This window comes from Rhinoderma darwinii, chromosome 6 (assembly GCF_050947455.1).
Source record: "Rhinoderma darwinii isolate aRhiDar2 chromosome 6, aRhiDar2.hap1, whole genome shotgun sequence".
In the NCBI taxonomy this organism is placed as follows: Eukaryota; Metazoa; Chordata; class Amphibia; order Anura; family Rhinodermatidae; genus Rhinoderma; species Rhinoderma darwinii.
This window is the reverse complement of record NC_134692.1, coordinates 93,418,116-93,440,243: the sequence shown is the minus strand read 5'-3', so window position 1 is coordinate 93,440,243 and position 22,128 is coordinate 93,418,116. Positions and strand designations below refer to the sequence as shown.

The 22,128-nt window shown below is 41.4% G+C and overlaps 1 protein-coding gene and 1 long non-coding RNA gene across 3 annotated transcripts in view; one reads left to right on the top strand and one right to left on the bottom strand.

The window, feature by feature from the left end:
- LOC142655636 (uncharacterized) overlaps positions 1 to 22,128 on the bottom strand; it is a 676,170-nt gene that overhangs the window by 522,713 nt on the left and 131,329 nt on the right. The window lies entirely within an intron of this gene.
- RHBDF1 (rhomboid 5 homolog 1) overlaps positions 1 to 22,128 on the top strand; it is a 575,397-nt gene that overhangs the window by 545,286 nt on the left and 7,983 nt on the right. For both annotated transcript variants that reach the window (XM_075830047.1, XM_075830048.1), the window contains 2 exons: positions 6,788 to 6,888; positions 7,845 to 7,998. In XM_075830047.1, coding sequence (XP_075686162.1) covers positions 6,788 to 6,888; positions 7,845 to 7,998 — 255 coding nt within the window. The remainder of the gene's footprint in view (positions 1 to 6,787; positions 6,889 to 7,844; positions 7,999 to 22,128) is intronic.

Genomic DNA, 22,128 nt, shown 5'->3' with positions numbered 1-22,128 from the left:
AGGTTGTCACAATACATACATACTGCACACACTACATCTACACACTCACACATACATATTCACACACTACATCTACACACTGCATGCATACATACATACATACATACATACATACATACATACTGCACACACTACATCTACACACTGCATACATACCTATACACAATACATACATACTGCATACACTACATCTACACACTGCACACATACATACATACATACATACATACATACTGCACACACTACATCTACACACTGCATACATACCTATACACAATGCACACACTACATCTACACACTGCATGCATACATACATACATACATGCTGCACACATACCTATACACAATGCACAAATACTACATATTCACACACTGCACACACACATACATACATACATACATACATACATACATACTGCCCACACACTGCATACATATATACTGCACACACACTACATATACACACTGCACATGTACACACTGCACACATACATACAGCGCACATACATACTGCACACATACATAATGCACACACACATACATACTGCACATACACATAATACATACATACATACATACTGCACACATACATACATACATACATACTGCCCACACACTACATATACACACAATGCAAACATACATACTGCAAACATACACTACACACACACACACACTACATATATAGAAAATGCACACATATATACACACACGCTGTAAAGGATCTGCCAGGCACAGCTTCTGTGTCAACGCCCATAGGTAATCAGTCTGCACCTGCTTCTATGTCTGTGAGACTGACTCCATCTTCCACCACTCAGGATGGCAGGCTTAGGAGTGGGAGAGCCTATCACAGCCTGGCCAGACGGAGCTAGCTCCCGCCCTCTGTCTATTTATACCTGCCTTTCCTGTTCCTCCTTTCTTGTGATTCTTCTCGTTTGGTTTCCTGGCCCTGCTGCAGTTTCTGAACTATTTGTATCTGCTTCATATTGACCCTGACTTACTGACTACTCTCCTGCTCTGCGTTTTGTACCTCGTACACTCCTGGTTTGACTCAGCTTGTTCACTACTCTCCTGCTCTGCGTTTGGTACCTTGTACACTCCTGGTTTGACTCGGCTCGTTCACCACTCTGGTTTCTCACGGTGTTGCTGTGGGCAACTGCCCCATTTCCCTTAGCTTCTGTGTACCCTTGTCTGTTTGTCTGTTGTGCACTTATTGAGCGTAGGGACCATTGCCCAGTTGTACCCCGTCGCCTAGGGCGGGTCGTTGCAAGTAGGCAGGGACTGAGTGGCGGGTAGATTAGGGCTCACTTGTCTGTTTCCCTACCCCCATCATTACACACGCACACATATTACATACACACAAACTACATATACACACATATAGAGCCATTACACACACACTACATACATACATACATACATACATACATACATACATACATACATACATACATACATACATACTCTACCGTTCAAAAGTTTGGGGTCACCCAGACAATTTTGTGTTTTCCATGAAAACTCACACTTATATTTATCAAATGAGTTGCAAAATGACTAGAAAATATAGTCAAGACATTGACAAGGTTAGAAATACTGATTTTTATTTCAAATAATAATTTTCTACTTCTAACTTTGCTTTCGTCAAAGAATTCTCCATTTGCAGCAATTACAGAATTGCAGACCTTTGGCATTCTAGCTGTTAATTTGCTGAGGTAATCGTGAGAAATGTCACCCCAAGCTTCCAGAAGCCCCTCCCACAAGTAGGATTGGCTTGATGGGCACTTCTTGCGTACCATACGGTCAAGCTGCTCCCACAACAGCTCTATGGGTTTGAGATCTGGTGACTTGCTCTGGCCTCTCCATTACAGATAGAATGCCAGCTGCCTGCTTCTTCCCTAAATAGTTCTTGCATAATTTGGAGGTGTGCTTTGGGTCATTGTCCTGTTGTAGGATGAAATTGGCTCCAATCAAGCGCTGTACACAGGGTATGGCATTGCTTTGCAAAATGGAGTGATAGCCTTTATTATTCAAAATCTCTTTTACCTTGTACAAATCTCCCACTTTACCAGCACCAAAGCAACCCCAGACCATCACATTACCTCCCCCATGCTTGACAGATGGCGTCAGGCACTCTTCCAGCATCTTTTCAGTTATTCTGCATCTCACAAATGTTCTTCTGTGTGATCCAAACACCTCAAATTTAGATTCGTCTGTCCATAACACTTTTTTCCAATCTTCCCCTGTCCAATGTCTGTGTGCTTTTGCCCATATTAATCTTTTCCTTTTATTAGCCAGTCTCAGATGTGGCTTTTTCTTTGCCACTCTGCCCTGGAGGCCAGCATCCCGGAGTCGCCTCTTCACTGTAGACATTGACACTGGCGTTTTGCGGGTGCTATTTAATGAAGCTGCCAGTTGAGGACCCGTGAGGCGGCTATTTCTCAAACTAGAGACTCTAATGTACTTGTCTTGTTGCTCAGTTGTGCAGCGGGGCCTCCCACTTCTCTTTCTACTCTGGTTAGAGCCTGTTTGTGCTGTCCTCTGAAGGGAGTCGTACACACCGTTGTAGGAAATCTTCAGTTTCTTGGAAATTTCTCGCATGGGATAGCCTTCATTTCTAAGAACAAGAATAGACTGTCGAGTTTCACATGAAAGCTCTCTTTTTCTAGCCATTTTGAGAGTTTAATCGGACCCACAAATGTAATGCTCCAGATTGTCAACTAGCTTAAAGGAAGGTCAGTTTTATAGCTCCTCTAAACAGCAAATCTGCTTACAGCGGTGCTAACATAATTGCACAAGGGTCTTCAAGTGTTTTCTAATCATCCATTAGCCTTCTAACACAGTTAGCAAATACAATGTACCATTAGAACACTGGAGTGATGGTTGCTGGAAATGGGCCTCTATACACCTATGTAGATAATAACTTAAAAACCAGACGTTTGCAGCTAGAATAGTCATTTAGCACATTAACAATGTATAGAGTGTATTTCTGATTAATTTAATGTTATCTTCATTGAAAAAAAACCTGTGCTTTTCTTGCAAAAATAAGGAAATTTCTAAGTGACTCTAAACTTTTGAACGGTAGTGTACATACATAAATACATTGAGGCACACTCCAGTCACGTCTTTGTCTTTAGACACATTGACACTTATCTCCTTCCTGTAATCTGCTTCTTCGACAACTTCTGTCTCCTCTGACTTCTTCAGCACGGGGTGGTGCTCCAGTTCTGGGGGGAGGGGTGTACAGAGGGTGATTAGGAACTGAAGGGGCTATCAAGGGAGTACTGGGCTGTACAGGGTTTAGGAGACATTTTAGCAGCAGCTATACAGGTCAGTGGTGCAGACACAGTGAAGGAGCCGGGTGCTGCTGACCTGTACAGCTGCTGGGCAGTGAATTAGATACAGAGCAAGCCACCGGGCAGGCGCTTCACTCATCAGCAGTACAAGCTGAAGTATCGGCAGCCCACCATCATGCTCTGCGCATATTCTCCTGTTCCACCGGTCAGGTGTCAGCCAAGGCACTCTCTCTCTGCTGTCGGATTTCCTCCTCTCCGTTGTCCTCCTCCTCTCTGGCGGGCAGGAGGCCCCTGCTAGTACTACACACCAGATGTAGTGCGCGGAAGGGTGGGAAGGCTGCTAACAATGTGCTACATGAGAGGTCATCACGCAGCCTGCATGTGACCCGGCGCATACAACTTGCACATGCGCAGCTCCTTGCACAACAAAAGAATATAGAAATCACGGACGCATTCTTTTTATTCCAGACAGTTGCCAAAAGTCCTCTCATTTCACGGACTATCCGTGAATTACGGGACGGTTGGCAACCCTGAGTGCCACACAGCACACCTGGGACTCTTTCTCTCCTCCCAACATCACGGTCCACATATGGACAGTGATGCCGTGATGACAGCAGCGACAGCACCCTGCGACCAAGTGGGCCCCCCCCCCCAAGGGTATTGGGCCCCAGCACTTGCCCGGGTTCGCCGGGTGCTAACGCTGGCCTTGCTAATGAGATTCTAGGTTGCCTTGGAGCCTGATGGTAGTTTGTTTACTTTTGCACATGATGGATAGACCAAATGGGTATAGCCAGCAAAATGGAATCTTCTTCTCTTGCAGTGTATCTCTTAACGGTTTTAGTATTCTCCATTTGGTCAGTGTGCTGGTTGCTAAATCTTGGAAGAAAATAACCTTAGTCCCCTCAAGAACTACACTGGGAATCTCTCTAGCTTTTTGAAGCAATGCTGCTGTGTCGACATAGCTCAAAAGGTCACAGATCACATCGCGTGGCGGATCGGTTAATTCTGGCTTTGGGCATAGAGCTCTATGAATTCTTTCTATAAAGATTTTATTTGCTCTTTCTCCTCCCAGGAGGTCTGAGGACATTGACAAAGCCACAGTTGGTGTCACGTTGGATACGTGGACCCACTGGGCCGTACCGCCTTGACGGTATGGCAGCTGGCCAACAGGACACAGGTCATAGTCTATAGGTCATATAGGTGTACCTGTGCTAGCTCAGACAGTAGCAAGACAGACTCGGCTGGGACTAGGCAGCAGGCAGGCACCAGGCGTGCTGTAGCAGGACAGGCGTGGTACTCAGCGCAGCATGAATCCAACTCAATACGGCACTTGACCAGGATAGCACGGGATACAGGTTACAGGTAGGAGTAACGGGAAACATTTGGAACTGGAAAACACTTAGGAGACCATTTGCATAAACAGACTAGGGTAACGATAACAAAGCTCAGGCAAGGCAGGAAGGGGCTGGGCCCCTCTTATAGTCCAGGGTGCTTATGGGCTAATTTGACACTTTAACTCAGGTGCGCACGCTGGCCCTTTATGAGTGTGCACCAGCTGAGAGAAGCGGAAGTGAGCGCTGGCGTCTCCTGAGGAGGAGATGGGGGCCAGCGCTCACAAACCCATGGCTGCGGCCGTCAAGAGGTGAGTGAGCCTTCTGGCCTGCGGCCATGGGCATGACAGTCGGTAAAGCTTCTGAAGCCGTGCTTTCAGGGAGACCTCTTATCCGTATGTTCTAACTATGGCTGTGATTTTCCTGGTCTTCTATCAAAAGAAGAGCGTTGTTCAGGTGGTCTTGTTGTGCTAGAATATTAGTTTGTGCAACTTCACTGTGTGACAGGATAGAGGGTTGTGTAGTTTCTAAGGATTCAACTCTACCACCAATATGTTTCAGCTCAGCTTTGATGTCTGAAAGTTCCTTTAACACCGGAGATAGAGCTTGGGTCAGGCATTTTTTCAGAAAGGATTTAGAGAGGTGACAAGTATTAGTATCCGTGACTTGTTCAGAAGCACGACTTTACCCGTCTGAATCATCAACTGGGTCAAATTTAGAAATATCCACTGAAACTTGCTTAGGTTTTCCTGCTGGTGAGGCCGCGAGTTTCTTTCTTAGGAATCTATCTAGGTTCTGTTGTTCTTTTGTGACGAAAGCTTCTTTGATTTTATCTTTAGAAGGCTTGACCATTTTTTATACAATATCGCATTTAAGTAACAGAGAGGGCAAATGTCTCAAGAGAGTGGTAACATGTTAGAACAATTTTGCCAATAGATGCACCTGTTCAGAGATGCATATTTTGAAATTGGTGTAATTGTCAAGTCCGGTTTTTAAGAGACAGTCCAATGTCCAGTATGTGTTCTGAGCTAAGTGTTCAGAGAAAAATTAGAGCTATGCTCTTTTAATGTATCAATACAAATCTTGTATTATAGGAAAAGAGTCTCACTTGTAAATTGCAGATTCACCTACAAGATAGAGAAAAGCAGGAGTAGTGTTGTGTGGCACTTAGTAGTTTGAGAACCCTGAATCGGGATGAGACCTTCACAGGATTGCTTTATCCTAGGAGCCATGATGGTCTAAAATGGCAGAGATGGCTTTCAGTATGTCCCGCCCGTTTCACAATGTGGAACTGCTGGATGTGTCTGGTTCACCACTGCTTAGGTATTAAGGTCCTGAGGTCCACAGCAGGGTAGCCGACCAATAATTGTAGCGTTAGCACAAAAATTCGAGGCCGCGACTCCGCGCCTACAAGGCCTCAAAACGTACTCACAGATGGGTTGAGCAAATCAGTGCTGAAGCACTTAGAAGTTTGGAGCAGGAGTCCATGCTGTGCAGTTTGCCTGGGTCACCGTCGCTTGGGCAAACAGGTTAATTCTGTGTCCAGATAAATTCTGCAGGTAAGCTGAACTGTGATGGCGGAGTCGGCACAAAAATCCAGGCCGCAGCTATGTGTTGTTAAGGCCGCAGGTCGTCCTCGCGACCAGTTTAAGCCAATTTTGTGCTAAAGCACTTAGAAAGGCTCAGCAGGAGTCCAGGAGTATCGTGCTGCTGAAAAGCAGGCTGGATGGTGGGTGTATCAGGTTGATTCCTGCAGGTTGTGAAAGAGAGTCTCACAGCTCCTCCAAAGCACGTCTGTCCTCCTCATAGTTCAAGCCACGCCTCCTTGCAGGTATATTCTAATACAACTCACCCTAAGATACAATACTGCTTGTTTGATCACTTGTTAATCATTTAAAGTGACACTTAGTACTTTATGAGTAGTATAATAATCTACGTGGGATGGGGGTATAGATTTGAACGGTGCATTTCAAATGTTTTAGGAGCCTCAACTTTCATAAAAAAAATAAAATAAATGGATGTGAGTCTGCTAGTGTAGGAAATAATGCCTATTCCATATTTAGGTATATTTTATTACAATGTTTATTATGGTGTTATTTTCCTTCACTGTTTCAGAGTAATCTGATTTGAGGGGATTTGATCAAATGTCCATATTGTTCCTAGGTTCACTGCATGGATGATGTTTGTGGTCTGCTGCCATTCCTGAACCCAGAAGTTCCAGACCAGTTTTATAGGTTATGGCTTTCTCTGTTCCTTCATGCTGGGTATGTAATGGTGTATGTTGTCTAATTCAACCACAGTTCTGAAACCTATTTATTGTACATGGCTATTATGACCCTACCAACTTTAGGCTGCATACCAATCTTGTAATAGTTGTACGACTATGGTGTTAAAGAGGATCTGTCACTAGTTTATTAATGTCCTATCTCCTAACTAATTTAATAGGTGCTATGATGCAGATAACTACAGTGTACTATTTAAAAAATATATATATTTTATGTCTAAATATGCTACTTTGGTTATACTTGCCAAATGGGAGGTGACTCTTTCTTTTCACTCTGGGCGGTGTAATGTTTTCTGTATGACGCTGTCGAATTTCCATACAGCTTCTCCCCCTTCCCTGCCCAGCCATACAGCCTGAACATATAGTATACAGCTTCCATTCCCGACTGTGTTTTCAGCTGGTGATACCTCTGGTTGTTTCTCATCTTTCATATGCCACCAGAATTGATGTTCAAAGATATGTGCGTTTTAAGTGATCCCCTTCCCTCCAGCCTCAGTCTCTTACACAGTGTGAAGCATCTTCATGCAGATAGGACAGCGCCAGAGGCTGTGAGGTAGCTCCACCTGAGGAGAATCGCTGGCATTGACACCCACTTGTCAAGTATAGGCACATTTGCATATGTAGAAAAAAGCTCATAACTTCTAAAATAATAATACTTTTTGGGACACAATTTTCACTAGAAATATCAGTGTTTTAGTGCCTATTAGATTAGCTAGGAGATTGGGCATTACTAAACTGGTGATAGATGCTCTTTAAACGTCACATAGACATACATCAAAAATGTAAACCAGTCTTCTTCCAGCAAAAGAATTGTAATTATTTAAATATAAATTATCCTGGTGTCTATAGTCAAAGCTTTCAGAATTCTTCATTGTATATAACCCAGAAAAATGTGTGTCATTCTCCTGCTCACTCATTGTGTGTTTGTTTTTGCAGCATCTTGCACTGTTTGGTGTCTGTGTGTCTCCAAATGACAATACTTCGAGATTTGGAAAAGCTGGCAGGCTGGCATAGAATCTCCATTATTTACATTTTAAGTGGGATTACTGGTAATCTTACAAGTGCTATTTTCCTGCCTTACAGAGCTGAGGTAAGAATAGTCACATTTTTGTTTTCTATTTAAAACTCCATTCACACAGAGCAGTATAATACAGCATAAGGCCACTTTCACATAGCAGTATATTGATCAGTATTTTGCAGCAGTATTTGTAAGCCAAAACTAGGAGTCAAACCTACAGAGAGAAACATATAATGGAAATACATATGTACCTCTTCCATGTTTTGGATGCACTCCTGATTTTGGCCTCCAAATACTGATGCAAAATACTTAAGCCCCATGCGCACGAACGTGCTTTTTCGGCCGCAATTCCCCCGAAAATTGCGTCCCCATTCATTTCTATGGGGCCATGCACACGACCATAGTTTTTACGGTCTGTGCATGGCCCGGGAGCCCGCACCGCAGAAAGAACGGACATGTCTTATTACGGACGTCTTCTGCGGTCCGGGCTCATTGAAAATAATGGCCGCGGTCATGTGCATTGCCCGCGATTTGCGGGCGGCTTGCGGCTGACAGTCCGCTGCCGGCCGACCCGAAAATCACGGCCGTGCACATGGCTATGGTCGTGTGCATGAGGCCTTACCAAAATACTGCTGTGTGAAAGCAGCCGTAACAGGCATCTCTGTGAGCAGAACCATAACTGAAAAATGTGCTGCTGAGAAATAGACTATCATCTTGGATCATGTCAGTATCTCATTTATTTAATTTCAAGTGAAGTATGTTATTAATTTTTCATTTTAAAACTAAATCAGGCAACATATATGTATAATAAAATTGGGCTAAAGCCTCCAACATTAAAAATCTAGTATCTTTATTTGTTTTTTATTTCTACACTCTTTACTTTTGTGCACACATGATGGAATTACTGCAGATTTGCCATCCAGATTTGCAGTCCTAGTGACTACAATTGTTTTCCTTAGACAAGATTCACACGAACGTGTGCGTTTTGTGCGCGCAAAAAACGCAGCGTTTTTTGCACATTGCAGTTCCATGTATGATAAGTATTTGGTTCGTGGCTGCGTGATTTTCGCGCATATGCCATCCTTATGACACGCGGTTTTGAGGTTTAGAAACTGCAATGAATGAAGTGCTTTTATTTTTACCTTCATTTATTTAACTACTGTAGCGCGAATCACGCACGATACACAGAAGTGCTTCCGTGTGCTGTGCGCGATTCTCATGCACCCATGGACTTGAATGGGTGCGTGATGCACAAAAAACTCTCAAGTATAGGACATGTCGTGAGTTTTACACAGCGGACACACGCTGCGTGAAAATCACGGAATGTCTGAACGGCCCCATTGACTTACATAAGTCCGTGCGACACACGTGATTTTCAAGCGCGTATCACTGACGTTAAATACGCTCGTGTAAATAAGGCCTTATAAATATATGTGGCATTACATGTATACGATTGTTACTACTATATGTTACTACCTGCTCCAGCTTTTTTAGGATGACCCATCCATCTTTCGTTTTTGTGTTTCTAACTTTGTGTATTAAATAAAGATTTATGTAGTCGAGACATTTGGAGCTCTGTTCTTTTGCAGGTTAGATAAATCTCATTTCCATGCTGCAAAACTTTTTTGTACAATTGACAAGCAGTGCAGATTTTTAAATTGGCAGCATGCCAGTATCTGTTGCAAATTGGGTTTGGAGTTATTTCAGATTTTGCCCATTGAGTTTAATGGAGAAGTCAAAATCAACAACAAAACCAAATTGTTGCGGCTTTTACTGTAGATTAACCGCAGATCCACAGAAAAATCTACAGATGCGGACAAATGTTAAAAAAAAAATTACTAAAAGAAGCAGTAAAAAAAAAATCACTATACTCAGCACGCCAATCCCCTAGTAACGCTAGCCGGTCTCTGCGTCCTGGCCTCCTCTGATAATGTGTAGTGTAGACACATGACCGCTGCAGTCAATCACAGTCTGAAGCGGTCACATGTGTCAACACGTCATAGCTGGGCTAAGGCTACAGAGACTAGCCAGGGATCAGACTAGTGGTACTAGTGGAGTGGCATAAAATTAGGAAGGTACGAGTATACAGATTTTTTTAATATATTTTAGCCATGCCATGCAAATTCGGTACATATAAACTTGGTCTTTCATTTATCCTTTCTTCTGCTCTTTTCAATCTTCAATCTTAAACCCAGCAAGTTACATCTGTGTCCCACTACCAAATGGTGTTTCCATGGTTGACATTGACATTATGTTGCCCTGAAAAGACACTAATATTCACCCGAACATACCTTAGGAAACAATGTGCATTTAAAATAGCTCAAGGAGATATTTATGAAGAGATTAGATATAAAATAATCCACATGAATAAGGAAGTGGAAGTTTAAAGGAAAATGGGTGAAAAAACTGAAGTTTCCAAAAACTGGAATTTAAACATAATATTAAAAGACATAGAGAAAATGGGACACTGAAACTGTCACCATTAGATAAATAGAGAGATAGGAGAAGATCAAACTTCATACTTGCTTCCAACTTGAAAAAAATCCACTGTTGTTTCTGTCCTTTTATCACAGTGAGGGTATGTTCACACGCAGTGTTTTCAGAAGTAATTCGGGCATTTTACGCCTCGAATTACGCCTTAAAAAACGCCCCTAATACACCTACAAACATCTGCCCATTGCTTTCAATGGGAATTACGATGTTCTGTTCCCACGAGCCTTTATTTTACGCGTCGCTGTCAAAATACGGCACGTAAAATGACGGCTCGTCAAAAGAAGTGCAGGACACTTCTTGGGACGTTTTTGGAGGCGTTTTTCATTGACTCCATTGAAAAACAGCTCCAAAAACGGCTGTAAAAAACGTCTGGAAATCAGGAGCTGTTTTCGCCTGAAAACAGCTCTGTATTTTCAGATGTTTTTGGTCACTTTGTGTGAACATACCCTAATAGGACAGCTCAGTGCTCTGGGTCTGAAAAGATGTGTATCACTAAATCTTTGCTTGTAATGGAGTCAGTTTTTATGACTGATCAGTCTAAATTTGAGATCGTTGAAGGTTACAGAAGGCAGTATGTGTGCTGCCCAAGCAAAGTCTTCTTGAATCAACATCATATTTGGGGATGTGCCTCATCCATTCTGGAAAATGTTTAAAGAAAAATGAATTATAAAGCAAAATAACAAAATCCAAATACACTGCTGTGAAGATCAAGACATACACTATATGGACAAAAGTATTGGGACACCTACACATTATATCGACATGAGCTCTCATGACATCCCATTCTAAATTTATAGGCATTAATTCTAACTTGCCCTTCCCCTTGCAGCTAAACAGCTTCCACTCTTCTGGGAAGCCTTTCTACAAGATTCTGGAGTGTGTCTGTGGGAAATTTTGACGATTTATCAAGAATAGCATTTGTGAGGTCAGACACTAATGTTTGATAAGAGGGCCTGGCATGCAATCTTCGTTCTAGTTCATCCCAAAGGTGTTCGATGGGGTTGAGATCAGGGCTCTGTGCGGGCAAGTCAAGTCCTGTAACATTAAACTCACCCAACCATGTCTTCATGGACCTTGATTTGTGCACTGGGACACAGTCATGCTGGAACAGAAAAAGTCCAAACCCCAAACTATTCCCACAAAGTAGGATTAAATTATCCAAAATGTCTTGGTATGCTGAAGCATTAAGATTTCCTTTCACTCTAACTAACGGGCTCTGTCCGACCCCTGAAAAACAACACCATAGCATTAACCCTACTTCACCAAACTTTACAGTTGGCACAATGCAGTCAGGCAAGTAGCGTTCTCCTGGCATTCGCCAAACCTAGACTTTCTTATCAGACTGCCTGATAGTGAAGGGTGATTCATCACTCTACAGAACAGGTTTCCACTGCTCCTGAGTCCAGTGATGGCGTGCTTTACCCCACTCCATTCGATGCTTGGCATTGTGCTAGGTAATGTAAGACTTGCATGCAGCTACTCGGCTATGGAAACCCATGCCATGAAGCTCCCAGTGCACAGTTTTTGTGCGGATGTTAATGCCAGGGGAGATTTAGAACTCTGTAGTTATTGAGTCAGCAGAGCGTTGACAACTTCTTTGTACTATGCGCTTCAGCACTCAGCCTCCCTGCTCTGTAACTTTATGTGGTCTGCTACTTCATGGCTGATTTGCTGTGGTTCCTAAATGCTTCCACTTTGCAATAATATCACTCACAGTTGATTGTGGAATATTACATAGTTACATCGTTTGTACGGTTGAAAAAAGACACATGTCCATCAAGTTCAACCAAGGGATGGGAAAGGGGAAGTAAAAAAGAAAAAAAATTCTACACACAGGAGCTAATATTTTTTTGTTCTAGGAAATTATGTAAGCCTTTTTTAAAGCCATCTACTGTCCCTGCTGTGACCAGCTCCTGCGGTAGGCTATTCCATAGATTCACAGTTCTCACAGTAAAGAAGGCTTGTCGCCTCCGCAGGTTGAGCCTTTCTTTTTCCAGATGGAGGGAGTGCCCCCTTGTTTTTTGAGGGGTTTTACATGGAACAGGATTTCACCGTATTTTTTGTATGTGCCATTCATAAATTTATATCAGTTAATCATGTCCGCCCTTAGTCGTCTTTTTTCAAGGATAAATAGGTTTAGTTCTTTTAATCTTGACTCGTAACTTAGATTCTCCATGCCCCTTATTAGCCTCGTTGCACTTCTTTGTATTTTTTCCTACTCCAGGGCATCCTTTCTATGAACTGGAGCCCAGAACTGAATTGCATATTCTAGATGAGGCCTCACTAATGCTTTGTAAAGAGGCAATATTACATCCCTGTCCCGTGAGTCCATGCCTCTTTTAATACATGACAATATCTTGCTGGCCATTGAAGCAGATGCATGCTGTTATTTCGTTTATGATCTACAAGTACACCCAGATCCTTCTCAACAAGTGACTCCCCCAGTGTAGCTCCCCCTAGGACATATGATGCATGCAGGTTGTTCGTACCCAGGTGTATAACTCTACATTTATCTACATTAAACTTAATTTGCCAAGTGGACACCCAAACACTTAGTGTGTTCAAATCAGCTTGCAATTTTCATAGTCTGAACTATATTACATAGCTTGGTGTCATCTGCAAAAATAGAAATAGTGCTATTAATCCCATCCTCTATATCATTAATAAATAAGTTGAATAATAGTGGTCCCAGCACTGAACTCTGTGGTACACCACTTCTAACCGGGGACCATTCAGAGTAGGAATCATTTACCACAACTCTCTGGATACGGTCCTTGAGCCAATTCTCAATCCAATTACAAACTATACTTTCTAAACCTATAGTCCTTAATTTACCCATTAGACGTCTATGAGGGACAGTGTAAAATGCCTTTGCAAAGTCCAAAAACACTACATCCACAGTGGCCCCTCTGTCTAGGCTTCTGCTCACCTCTTAATAAAAACAAATCAAGTTGGTTTGACAGCTTCTGTCCTTTCTAAAACCGTGCTGGCTGTCACTTGTAATACTATTTATTGTCACATAATCCTGTATATAGTCCCTCAATAGCCCCTCAAACATTTTCCCCACAATGGATGTTAAGCTTACTTGTCTATAATTACCCGGGGAAGACCTAGAGCCCTTTTTTAAAATAGGCACCACATTTGCCCTGCGCCAGTCCCTTGGCACTAAACCAGTCACTAGAGAATCTCTAAATATTATGAAGAGGGGGACAGAAATAACTGAACTAAGCTCCTTAAGAACTCTAGGGTGTAACCCATCTGGTCCCGGGGCCTTGTGTACATTTATTTTATTTAATTTAGCTTGCACCATATCTACAATCATCCAATTTAGTATATCAAAATATATATTAGCAGCACTGGCACCAGCTACATCAGCTGCTCTTTCTTCTGTTGTATATACAGAGCTGAAGAACCCATTTAGTAGCTCTGCCTTCTCTTGATACCCTGTGACCAACTCCCCATTACCACTATCTAGGGGTCCCACATGTTCAGACCTTGGCTTTTTTGCATTTATATACTTGAAGAATTTTTTGGGATTTGTTTTACTATCCTTGGCCACCAGCCGTTCATTTTGTATTTTTGCTGATTTTATTGCCTTTTTACAGATTTTATTAAGCACTTTATATTTTACAAAGGCTACAGCTGTACCCTCAGATTTGTATTTTTCAAATGCCCTTTTTTTGTCATGTATTGCCCTTTTTACAGAAGGTGTAAGCCATGTGGGGTTTAATTTTAGTAGTTTATACTTGTTACCTATAGGAATACATTTTGCACTATAATTACCCAAAGTAGATTTGAAAATCTCCCATTTATCATTTGTACCATTATTTGACATTAGTTCTTCCCAGTCTATATCCTGAATTGCAGCCCTCACCCTGGGGAAATTGGCCTTCTTAAAATTAAGTGTTTTTTCCCTCCCATCCTGTGTTTGTTTTTTACAGTATATGTAAAATGTAACTATATTATGATCACTGGTGTGGTTGTGTTCAGATGGCACTGGTTTCTTTTGGGAGGTAAGGTCCCAACCCGGGTATAGGTTAAGAATTTGTAGTCGGCACACCTTGCTTGTGTTACAAAAATATATATCTTTATTGGATGGATGCCAGAGGCTACATGTAGCCTCTGGCATCAATCCAATAATGATATATATTTTTGTAACACAAGCAAGGTGTGCCGACTACAAATTCTTAACCTATATTATGATCACTGTTACTGAGGTTTTCACAAACATTGACGTTCCCAACAAGCTCTGCATTATTAGAAATGACCAGATCCAACAGAGCTTCACCTCTAGTCGGGTCTTCTACAAACTGGCCCATAAAATTTTCCTGCAACAGGTTGAGGAAATGTCTCCCCTTTGCAGTTGAAGCCGAACCATGACACCAATTAATATCCCGGTAATTAAAATCTCCCATTATCACTACAGTACCAGCCTGTGCAGCCCGCTCCATCTGTTTATATAGCTGACATTCCATCTCCTCCAGTATATTGGGGGGTCTATAGATTACACCAAAATTTATTTTTTCCGTGTTTACCTGCCTTTCTAGTTCCACCCACAAGGTTTCAACCTCCTCATAGTCTTCACCCACTATTGCCTCTTTCACACTCGCCTTCATATCACTTCTCACATACAGAAATACACCACCACCTTTCCTATTCGCCCTGTCTTTCCAAAACAGTGTAAAACCCTGTCGATTTACAGCCCAGACATGTGAAGAGTCTAGACATGTTTCAGAAACACCAACTATATCTATATTTTCTTCCAGTACCAAGGCCTCCATCTCCCCCATTTTGCTTGCTAGACTTCTGCCATTTGTGAATATACACTTTAACTTGCCTTTAAATGTTTCACTTTCAGTATCAGAAATGTGATAATTTGATATTTGTGCATTTTTATTTTCACCTCTGTTTTGTAACGAAAGTTGACCCCTCTCTAACCTGACTACCGCTTTATTTTCTACATTGGCCTCCCTCCTCAGCCCTAGTTTAAATACTCCGTCACTGCAGCTAGAATTCTCTCCCCTAGCACAGCGGACCCCCTTCCATTTAGGTGCAAATCATCTGCAGAATACAGTTTGTACCCCAATGAAAAGTCAGCCCAGTGCTCTAGGAACCCAAAGCCTTCTCCTCTACACCAAGACTTAAGCCATGCATTTAACCCCCTGAGCTCCCACTGTCTTTCCTGTGATGCGCATGGCACAGGCAGTATTCCTGAGAATACTATCTTGGAGGTCCTTCCCTTCAGCTTGTAGCCTAGTTCTTTAAAATTATTCTTAAGGCTCCTCCACCTACCATTTATTCTGTCGTTGGTACCCTCATGGACCACGACAGCAGGATCATCACCTGCCCCTCCCAGCAATTTGTCCACCCGTTCCACCACATGCCAAACCCTGGCACCAGGCAGACAGCAAACCATTCGGTTGAGGCGGTCTTGGCGACAAATTATTCTATCCGTCTTCCTGATTATAGAATCCCCTACAGCTATCAATTGTCTTGGCTTACCTGCATTGCCATCCCGCCGACTACTAGCTGGGCTGTTCTCCCGGCTATTAGGGAGATCAGTATCCACAAGGGCTGCCATTTCTGAGACCGACATCCTCGCATCATCACCCAACTTGGCAATTTTGCTTGGAATGTCAGAAACAGCATTGGCCTTCCTTTTCTTGGACCCCTTTCTACTGCCCCTAACTACATTAACCCAGCTACTTGCCTGATCCTGCTCTCCCATGTCTTCACCCTCCAGTTCTAACCCACTAACAGCATGCTCCGTGAGCAGCAAGCTCAGCTCAAGATTGTCTATCTTCCTCAGTGTTGCATTCTGCTCCTCCAGATCCCTAATGCGAGCTTCCTGGCGAACAACATGCTCACATCTGCCACAGAGGTATTCAAACTGGAACTCCGGCTCCAGTCGTGCATACAATATCTAGGAGTGAAGACATTTTACGAACTTGACTTGTTGCAACGGTGGCATCCTATTAAAGGACCAAGCTCTAAATCAGTGAGCTCTTTAGAATGACCCATTCTATCACAGATGTTTGTAAAGGCAGACTGCATGGTTAGGTTCTTGATTTTATACACCTGTTGGAATGAGATTGAATGAAACACCTGACTTCAAAGATTAAGAGGTGTGTCCCAATACTTTTGTTCATATAGTGTGCTTATGAACTATACAATCTGCTGGTGTTCTCAGAACACAGTATGGACTGGACATAGCAGAGCTCATGTTACTCGGATTGTGAGAGAAAACTTCTAAGGGCTCATTGACTCGAACGAGGGGAAACTCGGACGTGAAAAACTGCAATTTTTCACGTCCGAGTTGCACCCGTGCTGGACCTGTTCTCAGGGATCCCTCATGGACTTGAGTCTATCGAGGGATCCATGAAAACGGAAGAAAATAGGACATGTCGGGGGGTGTGGCCTGGATCTACATGAGAGCTGATGTGTGAACGAGAGCTCCTGATTGCTCATGCCTAAAACGGGTCAGCTAAACCCTAATTATAATCCCAGAGTTCTCTCTTACTGAAGGACAATGCCTGTATATCTCGGTGACTGGACTGACAGAACTCTGGACAGCTGTTGATGGTTTCTGTTCTGATGGACAATCCCGAACCCTATGGCCTGGTCCTACACCTCATCCTGCTCTGCATCGTAGAGATCGCCGGAAGTGAGATAAACGCCGGAGTAGTGAATGCCGTTCTCGCTTATCCGCTGAGGTGCTGAACACGAACCCAGCCGGTATACTGGGTACATTCATAAAGGTCGTTGGCTTCCCTCCTCCCTGTCTCTCTTTCCTCTCCTCCGTGGGGGAGATTGGAGATGCCGGTGCCGGGGTCCCGGTACAAGATATTGTAAGGCTTTCTACCCATAGTGACAATTATGCCTGACCCACCGGGAACCAATAGAAACATTTTAGAATTGAAGTGATGCGCCCATAACAAAATTGTCTTCTAAGCCCTTGTAACTGGACATTACAGTTTTGCGCGAAATTCTGACATTTTCTTCTCCACTTAGCGAGAAAGACATATCTTCATTTACAACAACATCCAGTGTTATTTTATTCAAAAGTCACCTTTCGCAGGCTTTTCATCTATTTAGAGTTTAGAAGGAGAGAAAGGTAAAAGAGGGAGTAGGGGGAGAGTAAAGAAATAAAAAAATAAAAAAAACATACCTACGTATACGTTACAACAATACTACAGTATTTTTTCGTGAATGTCTAAGATGGGTGGTACCACGAGGAAGAAAGACACTAAATCAAAACCTACCAAACTCACTGAGTTCTTCAATAATTCACCGTCCCAACAGCTGGCGGTTCAAAGACGCTTATCTATTCCCCCCTCATCACCTACCCCATCCTCTAGAATGGATTCTCTAGATATATAAACGGGAGATCATCTAGACTCCAATCCAGTGTCTGAAACAGCAATCAAAAAATTCCTAAATTCCCTGAGAGACTTCCTACACTCAGACATAAAACAAATGATGGGTGACCTAAAAACAGATATACTAGCCATAGCGTCACGTACAGACCATATTGAACATAAGATGGATGATTTTGCCAAATCGCATAACCTGTTAATTGATGCTAACTCGATTTTGGAAGAAGAAGTTCAAAGATTGTCAAACAAAATCCTTGACCCAGAGGATAGGTCGCACAGAAATAATGTGAGAATTACGAGTATTCCGGAATCGGTTTCTCGTGACTTACTCCTACAATAACTTACAGACTGGTGGCATTGGTGTTACCCAAAAGTCTACTCTGGATCTCACAATTGACAGGATCCACCATATCTCTAAACCTCGACACATTGCAGCTCATCTTCCAAGAGACACTATAGCTCATAACCATTTTTACCATGTAAAGGATGAATTCCTCCGAGCACTAAAAATCTCCCCAGAACTCCCAGAGATATCACTTTATACCCGGATTTATCTGCAGCCACGATGCTGCGTCGTAGAGAATTCCTAAATGCAACTAAAATCCTACAGGAAAAAGGCATACTTTTTAAATGGGGCTTTCCAGTAAAGCTTATAATCTCTAGGAATGGGGGTTACTACGTTTGTACATATTCTGATGCAGCCAGGAATTTGCTCCAGGACTGGGGTCTTCTTCCATCTACCTGGCAGTCCTCCTTTTAGGAATGAATCCTGTCCGGAAATCATCACTCCCCTGTGGTCAGAGAAAGTAAATCGTACTAAACATAGAACAGAGGACTGACCTTTACTAGTGCTTCAGCTTCAGTTGTGATTGTTGCAGTTGCCCGACTGTCTACTAAGCCCTCGAATTTGAGGGGTGACAAGTTTCTCTAACTTTGGGGCATCTACCCTTTTCCCTCAAAAAGGGATATATAGTGCTCCTTTCCTTTGGCTGGTTGCCATGTTGCTACTTGTTCTTATGATCTATGTCTGTTTTTTGATAACCTCGTGTCAACAGAGAATCTTGGGTTTTCTTCAAAACTTTCACATTTGTTATGATGGGTCTTAAATTCATGTCTATCAATGCTCATGGTTTAAATTCTCCTTTCAAGCATTCATTGTTATGGAAGGAAGCCACTAAAACCAATTGTGATGTGTTATGTATTCAGGAATCTCATTTATATCAAAAAGATGTACATCTAATTAAGCATTTTACATTTTCACATATAATGTCGCCTACTGCAGACGTTAAAAAAGCAGGGGTCACCATTGCAATCAGGAATTCTGTTATTTACGAAAAAGTTCACACATATTCTGATCCTAGGGGTAGATATGTAATTTTGTTTAACCAAAAAGAAACATCTTGATATCACACAAATTCGATTTATCCTTGTGGGACTCTCACGTGCCGCCGCTTGGGTCATCACATGCCCACCTTGGATTTTTTCACTATTAGGGGTCTATATTGTCCTCTATTCCTATATATATATATATATATATATATATATATATATATATACATATATATATATATATATATATATATATATATATATATATATATATATAATATATATATTTATTTATTTATTTATTTATTTATTTCAAATATATTTATTTCTATATTTTTTTTTCACATAGATTTTTTTCAATTTTTTATATATATTTGTATTGATGTAGTAAAGTGTTTATATGTAACGATATAAACAGATGGTATCACCCACGTCGTGTTCAAATTAGGCATGAAGTGGTGTGATGTTACTCACATATGCTATTGTGGATTGAATAGCTCTCTCGTGTAATTCCTGTACTCCATTATTTACTCGTGGTTCAAACTATTTACTTAATTTTATATACATATTATAATTCATTGAGGTGGATGGGCTACAGATATCTTTAGAACGATGTACATATACTCCTGTGTTATTAAATATTTTTTTGCAAAGTCTAAATACATATATACATACCAAAATTATATATACAAATATTTTAAATGAATAATACAGGTTTAAATGATGGATTACCTTATTGTTCTTGATAATGGACTTGCCCAACTTCATGGGCTAGTAAAACTAATAATAAATTCCACGCTAAGGTTTGGATCTATTTAGGTTCACTTTGGAGATATGATGGTATTTGAACCAGCTGGTCAATTTACTTTATAGACTAAATTTTGCATATAATGTGACAGTACTAATTTTAGGTTTTAGCGATCGTGCACATGCGCACTGTGACACTCACCTGTTTCAGGCCGAAAGCTGTCTGATCAGTGACGGACATCGCATGTGTGCAGAGCACACAGAGGTATACGTCATGACGCTGACGGAGTGACGTGGGGGGATGTGTACAGTGTGGCATGCGCCATTGGTCATCTCTCTCTTCTATACACTATTTAAACTGGGTCTCAGAGCAGTCTATACATCTCCTGACGATGGTTGCGAAACGCGCGTCGAGGTGCTCTGTTTCCAGGTGTCTAATACACCAACCATCATGCCCTCTACAGGTATGTTGATCTACACATGTTTGTACTCATAGGGACTTTTTGATACTTCGTTCTATATCAACGTAGCAATACTAACACATGTATATACTCATAGGAACTTTGATACTTTGTACCAAATCAACGTAGCGATATTAACATCCTGCTATACCATTTAAGTGCCCTGCATGCTGGTATACTATGAACATAATCAATGTCGAGTTGCACGCTGAACGATGTGTATATTGCTATCTGTGAGGAATTGTTACCACTAGCTATGGTTCAGGACTAAATATGGTATGACACCTGGTTGATTTTATTGTTTTATATGTCTGTAGTATATACTTGGATGGGGGTTATTTTTGTACTAATGTGTAATAAATAAAATAAATTCTATTTGATAAATCGAATTTATGTGATATCAAGATGTTTCTTTTTGGTTAAATATATATGGATATTGTGATATCTTGAGAATAATAAATTTGTTGTGAAATATATATAGGTTATAATAGTAGATATGTAATTTTGGTTTGTAAGTTAAACTTGGTTACCTATACTATTGTCTCTCTGTATGCTCTGAATACTAGACAATTATCATTTATAGCTAAAGTTGTATCTAAAGCTAAATCTTTGCAACAAGGTGGTTAACTGATATGTGGGGATTTCAATGTAGTAATGAACTCCAGATTGGACCGTTCTTCTTTTGGGAATAGACTGGTTTCTGAATTGCGTACCCTAGCTCCCAAAGAGAATTTGCATGATGTGTGGAGATTTCAACATGCCTCTGAGAGGGATTATACCTATTTCTCCTCCCCACACAGGGTTTATTCTAGAATAGTATTATTGAATGCGTCGCAGTGGGATCTATCACATAGTCTGATCATGCTCCCATATCACTGACCATGTTGGATAGAAATAGCTTGTCTCCCAGGGCACCATGGAAATTGAATACATACCTCTGAAATACTCACATACGAGGTCTGCTATTACTTCAGCTTTGAAAAAAAATTTTTTTCTAAATTCTCCCTCATCATCCTCTCTGGAGTTATTATGGTGCACTCATAAAGCTTATGTGAGGGGATTATTTTTTCAACACGCAGCTAGAGCCTTGATTTTCTTCTTTGAGAAATCCGCATAAATGAGACACAGATGAAAGCTACCCCTACAAATAGCCTTAAAGACAAACTCAAAGCCTAGAGAGACAAACTCAAATCTCTAAATATCATGCATTATGAACAGACTCTAAAACGACTCAAATGGAACTTTTAGACTCATGGGTACAGACCTAGCAAATTGCTAGTGAAAAAAGTGAAACAGCAGATAGCCAAATCTAAGATCCCTTTTTTAAAATCCCCGAATGGTCAAACTATTTATGACCCACAAATTATTGCAGATTCCTTTGCGGATTATTATAGCAAGCTCTATAATTTAAACACTGACCCATCTCTACCATTTATATCAAAAGAGGCAGCTAGTAATTTCTTGTCTAAGCTTAATTTGCCAAAGTTATCAGACACTCAATTTATTAATCTTAACAACCCCATCACAGACTTGGAACTTAGAAAATTACTTAACGACTTAAAACAAAACAAATCTCCAGGACCTGATGGTCTATTAACCCCTTAGTGTCTAAGCCTGTTTTGGCCTTGTGGACACAGCCAATTTTTGCAAATCAAACATGTGTTACTTTATGTGGTAATAACTCAAAAATGCTTTTGCCTATCCAAGCGATTCTGAGATTGTTTTCTCATGACATGTTGTACTTTATGATACTGAAAATGTTTTGTATAAAACACCAAAATTTTGAGAAAATTTGC